Source organism: Tachypleus tridentatus, unplaced genomic scaffold, assembly GCF_004210375.1.
Source record: "Tachypleus tridentatus isolate NWPU-2018 unplaced genomic scaffold, ASM421037v1 Hic_cluster_1, whole genome shotgun sequence".
In the NCBI taxonomy this organism is placed as follows: domain Eukaryota; kingdom Metazoa; phylum Arthropoda; class Merostomata; order Xiphosura; family Limulidae; genus Tachypleus; species Tachypleus tridentatus.
Genome location: NW_027467777.1, coordinates 27,473,849 through 27,485,425, shown reverse-complemented (window position 1 = coordinate 27,485,425; position 11,577 = coordinate 27,473,849). Strand labels below are relative to the sequence as shown.

General features: G+C 34.6%; 2 protein-coding genes across 4 annotated transcripts in view; one reads left to right on the top strand and one right to left on the bottom strand.

Annotated features, from left to right (window-relative positions):
* Positions 1–3,784: 3,784 nt before the first annotated feature.
* Positions 3,785–10,151, top strand: LOC143242060 (small ribosomal subunit protein uS14). Of its 2 annotated transcripts, none has more exons than XM_076485415.1 (3): positions 3,785–3,943; positions 7,241–7,340; positions 9,915–10,151. In XM_076485415.1, exons 1-3 carry the CDS (start codon positions 3,882–3,884, stop codon positions 10,011–10,013), a joined length of 261 nt encoding a protein of 86 aa, XP_076341530.1. In that variant the 5' UTR covers positions 3,785–3,881; the 3' UTR covers positions 10,014–10,151. The 2 variants fall into 2 exon arrangements, with proteins under 2 accessions (XP_076341530.1, XP_076341531.1); XM_076485416.1 differs by lacking the exon at positions 9,915–10,151 and adding an exon at positions 7,783–7,855.
* Positions 7,939–11,577, bottom strand: part of Tgs1 (Trimethylguanosine synthase 1) — a 31,939-nt gene continuing 28,300 nt past the window's right edge. For both annotated transcript variants that reach the window (XM_076485413.1, XM_076485414.1), the window contains 3 exons: positions 10,411–10,624; positions 9,676–9,754; positions 7,939–8,873 (listed from right to left, as the gene is read on the bottom strand). In XM_076485413.1, coding sequence (XP_076341528.1) covers positions 8,751–8,873; positions 9,676–9,754; positions 10,411–10,624 — 416 coding nt within the window. In that variant the 3' untranslated portion in view covers positions 7,939–8,750. The remainder of the gene's footprint in view (positions 8,874–9,675; positions 9,755–10,410; positions 10,625–11,577) is intronic.

Here is an 11,577-nt window from a genome sequence, read left to right as displayed (position 1 = left end):
TTTTTATTTATTTAATTTTACCATCTTCCTTTTGAGAATAATGTTTTTATTATATTTGTTTGTTTGTTTTTGTTTTTGGAATTTCGCACACAGCTACACGAGGGCTATTTGCGTTAGCCATCCCTAATTTAGCAATGTAAGACTAGAGGGAAGGCAGCTAGTCATCACCATCCACCGCCAACTGTTGGGATTGACCGTAACGCTATAACACCCCCACGGCTGAAAGGACGAACATATTTGGTGCGACGGGTATTCAAACCAGCGACCCTCGGATTACGAGTCGAATACCTTAACCCACTTTGTAATGCTGAGCCTTTTATTATACACTGCTGGCCAAAATCTTAAGGCCAATGAACATAAAGAAAAACTATGCATTTTGCGTTGTTAGACTCCATCACTTATTTGAGAAATGTGAAACTATGAAATTAGCCTAAATACTATCTGGTCAAAAGTTTAAGACAATACCAAAAATAACTTCTACACAAGGTAGGAAATACCCAACAAGAGGTCTCAGTAGTGAGTTGTGTAGCCGTCATTGCGAATAACTTCAAGCATTCGCTTTGGCATGGTCGATATAAGCGTTTGCAGAACGTTGGTTGGAATGTTATTTCAAATGGTGAAGATGGCTTCACGAAGATCATGTACTGTTTGGGATTGACGTCAATTTCTATAACTTCCCTTGCCATCCACCCCCAAATATTTTCAATGGGGTTCAGTTCGGGCGAACACGTTGGATGGTCCAAAAGAATCACGTTATTCACCATTAAAAGTCCTTTGTCCTGCGAGCATTGTGGATTGCAACATTGTCCTGCTAAAAGATCCAGTCGTTTCCTCACAAGCGAGGGCCTTCAGTCAATGAAGCTGCTCTCTCCAACATGCCAATGTAGCCAGCTGCTGTTTGATGCCCCTGTATAACGTGAAGCTCCATTGTTCCATGAAAGTAGAAAGCATCCCAGATCGTGATGAAACCTCCTCCACTGTGTCATGTAGAAAATGTCTCCGGTGGGATATCCTTATCGTGCCAGTAACGTTGGAAGCTATCTGGATAATCCAGGTTAATATTTTTCTCATCAGAGAACAAAACCTTCGTCCACTTTTCTACGTCCCATGTTTGGTGCTTCTCAGCAAAGTTTAACCGAGCTGTTTCGTGGTGTGGAAAGAGGCGTGGCCTTTGAAGACGTTTACGGTTTTTATAGCCTTTCTCTCGTAGATGCTGTCTTATTTTTCTTGAGCTGCATTCTGCGTTCATAAGGGCTTTAATCTGGTTCAACGATTGGCTGGTGTCTTGCCGGACAACCCGTCGAATCCTCCCGCTCAACGCCGGCGAAATTTTCTTGGGCCGACCACTTGAAATTCTCGTTCCGTATCCCTCAAGGTCTTTTAAGAAATTTCCAACGGCAGTTTTACTACGCCCAATCTCACCAGCGATGGCACGTTGAGAGATACCTTGCTTTTGCAGCTCGATAATTCTGCTACGTTCAAACTCTGTCAACTTTTTAACCTTTGCCATGGTTTTACCCAGTGTAACACAGGAGATGTTGACAACGCTAATGCTTGAAAACAAATGACAAAATTTCGTTACGTGTTTACTGATTAACGCTTCGTTTCAGTATGGTCTTAAACTTTTGACCAGCTAGTATTTAGGCTAATTTCTTAATGTTCATATTTTCCACATTAAATGCTAAAAAATTTTTTATTATTATTTTTCTTATTTTCATCTTTAAAAGCTCCACTCAAATATGTGGTTGAGTCGAACAACGCAAAATGTATATTTTTCTTTATGTTCATTGGCCTTAAGATCTTGACCAGCAGTATATTTAAATCTACCGATTTATTAGCGGTAAGTTTACGCACTCCAAACACTAAAATCCAGGGTTTTAATACTGCAACATTCCAACTGCAGATTGCCTATCGTATAGCTATTCACTACGAAAACAACAATTATTTTATTTATATGAAGAAATGCAATTTCTGTCAACAAAAGGAACTACATAATTATGAAAAGTCATCATTCCGGTTTACAAGACTTTAAGTTTCTGAAACAAGTATATCTTAATTGTCTTTTATTGTGATTGAGTCTTGTTTGTTTTGTTTTCGGAATTTCGCACAAAGCTACTCGAGGGCTATCTGTGCTAGCCGTCCCTAATTTAGCAGTGTACGACTAGAGGGAAGGCAGCTAGTCATCACCACTCACCGCCAACTCTTGGGCTACTCTTTTACCAAGGCTGAAAGGGCGAGCATGTTTGGCGCGACCGGGATGCGAACCCGCGACCCTCGGATTATGAGTCGAACGCCTTAACACGCTTGGCCATGCCGGGCCTGATTGAGTCTTGAAAACATTCTTGAGAGAGTCTCTCCAACTTTATAAATTCATTATAAGAAGTTGTTCTTATGAAAAAAACAACAGCAAAATGTTTGTTAAAACGGTTCACGGGTCTGGCATGGCCTAGCGCGTTAAGGCGTGCGCTTCGTAATCTGAGGGTCGCGGGTTCGCGCCCGAGTCGTGCCAAACATGCTCGCCCTCCCAGCCGTGGGGGCGTTATAATGTGACGGTCAATCCCACTATTCGTTGGTAAAAGAGTAGCCCAAGAGTTGGCGGTGGGTGATGATGACTAGCTGCCTTCCCTCTAGTCTTACACTGCTAAATTAGGGACGGCTAGCACAGATAGCCTTCGAGTAGCTTTGCGCGAAATTCCAAAAACAACAACAAAACGGTTCATTTTGCTAGAAATTATGCAATAGGTATGTGGCATTTCAATTTCAAAACTTTTTCCTGCTAAATTATGTGGAATTTTCTTTGCCAAAGGAGTTTTTCCAAAAAAAAAACTCAATTAGGGCAGTTACTGGAATGTTCCAATCCACAACAGGAATAGTCTAAACTTTAGAAGAAAGACTCGCTACCGATAGAAATAAGAATACACAAACGCTGTTCCCCGCTGGTACAGCGGCAAGTCTATAGATTTAAAACGCTAAAATCAGGGTTTCGATCCCCTCGGTGGATTCAGCATATAGCCCAATGTGGCTTTGATATAAGAAAACACACACATACACACAAACGTTTATTTTGACTACATTAACGCATTAATATCAAGTTATATGAGTCCAGCTGAGAAGGATAATGTGAAGTCTTTATTTAAATACTCTTGTGTCTCTTCAGAGAGTTCATGTTGTATATATTATTGAAGTTTTAGGCAGTTCTTTGTTTAAGTAATATTCTAAAACAGCTTAGATGAACGTTTTCATGCTTTGTTTTAGGCAGACTTTTTAGCTTTTTGATTTGATACAGAAAGATTTAAAAATCTGGTTTCAATATTTATGACTGTCATAGTTCAAAAGTCTTCCTTCTTAGCTTTGTTTTAAAAATAAATAAAGAGATTCGTCGAAAAAATCGACTACAAAAATTTCGTTAAGAGCAAGCAATAAACGAGTTTTACTCAATACCAAAGCTCAAGCCCCCAGTGACATGTCTGCAGTATGTCTGGGGACTCATATCGCTAAAAACCGGGTTTTGATACTCGCGGTGTGCAGAGCACAGATAGCCCATTGTGTAGCTTTGTGCTTAATTCTAAACAAACAAACAAACCAAAGCTTACAAGGCCGACTGGAGTACAGCAAGTATAATAATAATTGAAACGCTGTTTATTTAAGCCACGTAGATACGGTATACATAGTTTGATTGAAGAGTTTCTCGGAAAACCCTTATGTTTACTGAATAAAGACTGCAGAGTTTAGAAGTACAAGTGTAATACTATGTTTTATAGCAAATGTATTTAATTACAAGTTACATAATTTGTTTAAAATTATTACAATACAACAACAGATGACACCACATGCAAAATCCTTAAGTTCTTCCTTTCTATTGAACTTTTAAGAAGAGAAAAATGGGTCATCAAAATATTTGGTATTCTCATCCCAGAAAATACGGTCCAGGTTCACGATACTGGTAATTATTTTATTTATTTAGAATTAAAATGTTTCATGGTTATTCAAAAGCAATATTGAGTTTTTTCAAAATTTTGAGCACTGGTAAACCAGATAATGCCTAATGCAAGGTATATTACTACAGTAGGCTTAGTACTCGGCCATGCTGTTAATTTACAATTTTGTATAGATCTAGATCAATTCCATGTAATCTGTTTATTATGCATAATCATGGATGGATTCGTGCATAAAAAATATGAACTTAATAGTTAGGTACAATTTTGTAATAGTGTTCGATTCAGACCGAATTTTAGTTATTTAAACCTGCAGGAAATATTAACTAGTTATGTGATTTATGTAGAATTTTCCTTTGTTATATGATTTACGTAAAATTTATTCTAATAATAACACTGATGTTACCACGAGCGCCAAGTAGACTTACCAGTGTAAACAGTATGCGTTGTAGTGATTGTGAATAATGGTGAACCACTATATTTAGCAATATACTTATAGAACTAAGACATAGTTTTCCAAAAAGCATTATGCCACTAATATTTTAGGTACAGAATTCACCTGGCATCAGAAATAGTTTTAAAATATAAATATCCAATCTGCATGTTGGTGAGACTTAATTTTAGTGGACTACACTACAAAGATGAGTGTCAGTTCTCAGTAATAGACTCACTCTTGAGTTAGTAATTGTCTTGTTTACTTCAGTGAAGCTGTAATAATGAAATGTTGGCTTAAATAAAAAGGACTATATTTTATGGAATAGCACAACTGTGTCTTGCACTACAAACTTTAAAGTCTCAATTTCTATTTGTTATTCGTAGTTATGTTAGTTAACCCTCTTTCACTGGGTCAAAGGTCATATCCATTTGTTGACCTGCATTCAAAATTTTATTGAACTATTTTTTTTAATGAATTTATGTAAGTTTGGAATCAACTTATAGATTATAACTCAAATTGCAACATTATATGTGAGTTAATTTTTTAATTTAAAAGTAAATATTAAAAGAACGCACATAAATATAGATTTTTAGAGGGTCGTGGTATGTTGATTGCAGCACTAGTTAAAATAGGATGTGTATGATGTCAAAATATTAAATGTATAGTGTTTTAGAAATTAGGAACTCAAATTACTAATACTAACAAGTTAGAATATAAAATAAGAACCTCATATCTTTTTATTTTGGTGAGATATGGCTTACGTACTGAAATGAATACAATGGCCCATTATATACTCTTACTAGAATATATAATGTGAGCACCGATTGACAGGTCAGGACATCCCTTTAGTGGTTTTCTCAGCCATTTTAATCTGTAAATTTGCTACAACATTCTTTCGATCCAAAATTATGGAGATAGGTTGCATCTTTAGTCTGCTCTGTTTCATACTTTTTTTTAGACCTAAATAGAGCTTAGTTACCAAGCTTAATAAATTAGTGTAATTCTGTAACATTTTGTAAACCTTCTCTTATCACAATATAATTTTTTACTGCATATGTTATATTAATTGATTTATAAGTAAGAGCAGTTCTCCAATCCTTATGAAACTACAAAAATAAAAGAGGCTTCTGTCTCTGTTCTTTGACCTCATTCAAAACCCTGCAGGAAATTTTGTAAGGGCCTGATGGTTTATTTTCAATCTCCCTGTTTCTACTTACTGCTGATATATCTGCATGATTCAGGTAACTTCCCATAAAGTATTCAGTCAAGAATGCTGCAAATATTTACTGTCTTGAAAACAAAATTAAAGAAGCTTTGTCTTGAGAGAGGTTTAGCTTTCTTTACACTTACAGCATTTATATCTGATTTTGCTTTGTCCTCAGCAAACCAATTAAACTTTTTATCTACTATTCTTTATCTCTTTCTAGAAACTTGTTCGTCCCAGATAAAAAAAAAAACATTTAAAATATTTTTTCACCTTGCTGCATAAACTCTTAACTTACTAATGATGAATCTTGTCTAAAAATCAATTTTCTGTCTCAACATGAATAAAAAAGAAAGTTAATTATGCAATAATTACTCTCTCATGAATGTCCCTTTACTTGCATCACTGTTAACAATAAATTAAATGTGTCTGGTTCACTTTCACCATTGGACTACATACAATTCTAATCAATCTGTATGATATTAACTTTTCATAAATATTGTCTTATAAGTAAAAACCTTAGTAGTAGTATAAAGTTTATGATTCACATTATACATCTCATCAGGTGTCATACAAGCTCCAACTATTTCATCACTACAGGTAGCAGGTCATCCCTTCTTTAAAGATCCTTATAGTTTAAAAACTTGTAATTCTCTTCTTAGTATTCCTTGTATCTACCTAAATTTCAGTAATCCCCATCATAACAGACTGTCTTTCACTTCAACTAGAGCTTTGAACTTGTTCCTAATACTTGTAAATTAGACCAACAACTAACATAATTTTTGACCCTGCTATATTTAACTTATTTTTATTTGAAACCACCTAAGCCCTGAATCTCCATTTCCAATCTCTCTTCCCCAGTTATCATATCAGTTTGTTTATTCCCAGTTCTATCACCAATATCTTGAATGAATAACTTCCCCAAACATCCTCCTGCCTAATCTATTTTAGTAAAGCTTGCTAGTAATACACCCTTACCCTGAAGTCCAACACAATAGGTCTAACAGCTCATTTATAAGCCTTGAATCCTTCCAAGTAACCTATTTCTCTATCTAGCCCAAGGAACTGTACCTTTGTTTCCATCCTTAAATTCCAAAGGAAATTGTTATACTTATTAAGCAGATAATATTTGTAATGTAGCAGTTTCCATTTCATTTATAGATAGCATATTTTTGCTTTTATTGATTAATTTAGCTGTATTTTTATTTGCCTTAAACATTATATTAACTGTTTCCTACTATGTATATTAAATGAGCAATTTTATATTAAGACATCAATAACAGGACCACCTACTGGTGATGTATGTTTGTGTAATTTTCTGGACTGGTGTTAGATATTTGTGAAAATGTAATACACAAGATATGTCAGTAGCAGCAAATGTACACGTTTCCTATATATTCTGAATCTTATCAGAGCTGAACTTTAGCTTAAATGTAAAAACCTCCACATTGTTCATTTTCTCTTTGTGAAGAAACATTTGATAAAATAAGTGTGTACTTATTAATGTTAATATTTATGAATTTCCAGGTGCTTTTATTGTAATCATTAACAAGCTGTGTGACATTATCTTTTTGAAAATGAACACTTAGTGACAAATGATGTTAATAAAAGTGTAAATCAAAGTTGTTTTATTAAAAAGTAAATCAGTTGTTCCTCTGTTTTCAGTCGAGTGTGTTCTAACTCACACGGTCTTATTCGAAAGTATGGACTGAGCATATGCAGAAGGTGTTTCAGACAGTATGCAAATGATATTGGATTTAAAAAGGTATGGCATGTTTATCATGAAACTAAAGTATAAATGTTGGTTAATTTCCTTGTGTTAGAAACTAATCATACATGGCAATATTAAGGGTAGTCTATGAAAATAAACCCTCTACCCTGAACACTTTCAAAAAGTTTAATGAAAAGCATTTCCTTCATGTGTGTTTACACATTATGTGAATGTTTTGTAGTTAAGAGTTCAGTAAGACAGTAAGACAACATGAATCTGTTATAATAAAGACACCAATATTTAAACAAACTGGTAACTTGCTTCTTTTGAGGGTCTTATTAAACATTATATTTTGTGTTGATGCCTGACTAGTCCCTCCGAGTATATTTTGGGATTTTTGAAATGGTTTAATGTTTAGTCTTGGTAACGTGATTGTGTACATGTGAGAACTCTGCATTACATTTAATGTTAATATTGTTTTTGTTTCCCTCCACAGCTGGATTGAACCTCATTTCAGAAGGAGCTTCAGCATGGTTATATATCTTGTTGAATAAAGAACTTCTGGGCTACTTTGTTTCACATTCCTCAATTTCTAAAGCTTGACCAAAATATTAATAACCTCTGTCCTTAAATAAACATGGAAACCTCTCAGTCAGTAGTAGGCTTAGTCTTTATTAAAAAGCACAAAATATTAAGAATTTTAGTTTGGTAAATAACTGTACATTAAATTATCATTTTTCACAAGTTCCTTGTTGAAAGCATACAAAATACAGAGAGGCTTCAATTTAACAACTCTTCCTTTAAAATATCAACACTAACACTATGACTACAAAAGAGGTTTGAGTGAGCATTGATGAAGCCAGACATTTGAAACATTTGTCTAGTATTGTTTATGAAATCCAGTTTCATTATTTTAAACACAGCATTGTAGTAGATCTTCACTTAATTCACAAAACATACACAACAAAGGTGTTGAACTTCAGTTTATTCATCAGAAATATATAACTACGGTGTCTAACAAAATAAGCTGTAACATTCTCCAATTTCATTGTATTACCAAGTCCAGCAAAAACCTGAGCTTCAAGTTGTTGATGAGATGTGTCTAACAAGTCCACCATAATAAGCTGTAACAGACTTAAGTTTCATTGTATTACCAAGTCCAGCAAAACCTGAGCTTCAAGTTGTTGATGAGATGTGTCTAACAAGTCCACCATAATAAGCTGTAACAGACTTAAGTTTCATTGTATTACCAAGTCCAGCAAAACCTGAGCTTCAAGTTGTTGATGAGATGTGTCTAACAAGTCCACCATAATAAGCTGTAACAGTCTTAAGTTTCATTGTATTACCAAGTCCAGCAAAACCTGAGCTTCAAGTTGTTGATGAGATGTGTCTAACAAGTCCACCATAATAAGCTGTAACAGACTTAAGTTTCATTGTATTACCAAATCCAGCAAAACCTGAGCTTCAAGTTGTTGATGAGATGTGTCTAACAAGTCCACCATAATAAGCTGTAACAGTCTTAAGTTTCTTGTTCAAGATGTTTTGTTCCACTTCCACCACATTACCAGGACCAGCAAGAACCGTTAACTGTAAAAGTCAAATTCTTGAAAAACTACCTATAAAACATATTATAGCTAAACATTTTCTAAATTAATATTTACATTATATGTTTATTAATTAATGAAATATTAATGTATTTGGAGTTGCAACACATTCTAACAGCTTTTGTCGTTGTGTAAAACGTTAGATTGGAGTTCACGCGTGAACAAGATAGCCTATCTAAAGTCACATGAGATTCTTTAACAATCTGAACTATTAACTCAATAAGAAATTATCACCCAGTCATAGTTTTACAATTCACACTTGGTAAAGTTATACATTCATTGACTAAACAAAAGAACACAGATGAATGAATATAACATAAGATTGTGGATTTTAACAAAAAATGATATGTGGTTCTATCAGATAGAGAATTATACTGGTTCTCATAAAAACAACTTCCTTGTATTTTTTACTTAATTATGTGACTGATTATTTGCACATCTATCACTTTCAACATTAAAATTGGAGTGGAGAAGAAATTTTTTATTTCTCTAATTGTGTTTACTGATTTCATAAGTGAGTTTGATTAACCTTGGCCTAGTATACATTAACTTTTCATTTCTACATTTAGACATAACAGTGCATTCTGATGATATCTGATACAAAGTTTCTATGACTTTGTCAATTTTAACAGTTATTTTCAATAAAAATACGAAAACATTTACCAAAAATCAATTTTGTGTAACTAAAACAGTAAGTTATTTTTAAGATATACAGATTTCACTTGTAAGAAGATGTGATTCAAAAATGACCCTGTTACATCAAGACAGAGGTGCATTTGACATACCTGTTCCAAACTCGTATTCCTTGGTACAAAGTATGCAATGTTTGATGTCACTTGTTTTGCTGCACTAAATATCGTGAATGTGATGATTGTTAAGATATTTTTTATAATACAAATTTTACAGACAATTGGAGATTTAATTTATAGGAAAATTTATAATAAAGGCAAGCAAATTTAACTTACAACGAAAATAATGTTTAATACTATAATGCCTCAGAGAAACAATTCTTTAAACATTTTAGGAACCACATCACTTAAAGCAGGGATCAGCAACGTCTTTCTGCAGAGGAGCCAAAGGCCCTGTCTGTGAGCAGATGGAGGGCCACATTAAGCTACAATGAATTCTTTTTTAGAACCACAATGGGCCGGGTGGATGTGATATTTTGTTTGGGGACTGAGGGCTGGCGGGCCGTAGGTTGCCAACCCGACTTAAAGGGTGAAAAATCCTTGTAACAATAAATTCTCTTTATAGAATTATATTTTCAACATATCAGGTATCAATGTTTAAAGAAAAACATGCAGCCTACAGTATTATACTTTAAAATATACATATCGAAACACTACCAATACACTGACAAAATACAACCAACCAAATAATCTTTTGAGTGAAACTTTTATACCAAACATTGAAAATTTACATTTAAATTAATTATTATTTGTGAACTAAATGTGCCAAACACTGGTTCAATTTAAAGTTAGAAGATATGAAAAGAAACAATTATAGATACAAAAGGATATCCATTTGGTTTCATAGTGTTGAGATCGTAAGTCTTGGTTTCCAAGTATTCAGGACCTCCCCATGGAGGGCTGAGAAAAATTACATCTGCCTTGAATGTGGAAATAAGGTGGAAGTAATCGCCTACAATAAACTCAATCTTGTCAAGCACGCCATAGATGGCAGCATTGTGTTGAGCCAAAGCAACTTTTCCTGGGTCAATGTCAATGGCTATCACTAGAATACAAAATGAAGTACATGAATAATGATGCTGTCAGTGGCTATTGCTAAAATACAACACGAAGTATGTGAATAATGATGCTGTCAGTGACTATCGCAAGACTACAACACGAAGTACGTGAATAATGATGCTGTCAGTGCCAATTCTAGACTACAACATGAAGTACGTGAATAATGATGCTGTCAGTGGCTATTGCTAGACTACAACACGAAGTACGTGAATAATGATGCTGTCAGTGGCTATTGCTAGACTACAACACGAAGTACGTGAATGATGATGCTGTCAGTGGCTATTGCTAGACTACAACACGAAGTACGTGAATAATAATTGCTGTCAGTGGCTATTGCTAGACTACAACACGAAGTACGTGAATAATGATGCTGTCAGTGGCTATCGCTAGACTACAACACGAAGTACATGAATAATGATGCTGTCAGTGACTATCGCTAGACTACAACACGAAGTACGTGAATAATGATGCTGTCAGTGGCTATCGCTAGACTACAACACGAAGTACATGAATAATGATGCTGTCAGTGACTATCGCTAGACTACAACACGAAGTACGTGAATAATGATGCTGTCAGTGGCTATCGCTAGAATACAACACGAAGTACGTGAATAATGATGCTGTCAGTGGCTATCGCTAGACTACAACACGAAGTACATGAATAATGATGCTGTCAACAGCTATCAATAGAATACAACACAAAGTACATGAATAATGATGTCAGTGGCTATTGCTAGAATACAACATGAAGTACATGAATAATGATGTCAATGGCTATTACTAGAATACAACATGAAGTTCATGAATCATGATGTTGACTTGGTATACAAATACTTTTAGTTTCTCAAGTCAGGAACATGCTAATATGTCACAGTTAACTATAAATTGTGTACTAGAGAGATAAGTTACAGCTTTACATGTCAACAAGGGAATGCACTC

Excerpts from the sequence above, each read along its gene's own strand:
- LOC143242060 (XM_076485415.1), top strand. The coding sequence starts at position 3,882 with ATGGGTCATCAAAATATTTGGTATTCTCATCCCAGAAAATACGGTCCA. Across the intron at positions 3,944-7,240 it reads GGTCCAGGTTCACGATACTG|TCGAGTGTGTTCTAACTCAC; the intron begins GTAATTATTTTA and ends CTCTGTTTTCAG. Across the intron at positions 7,341-9,914 it reads ATGATATTGGATTTAAAAAG|GAACCACATCACTTAAAGCA; the intron begins GTATGGCATGTT and ends TAAACATTTTAG.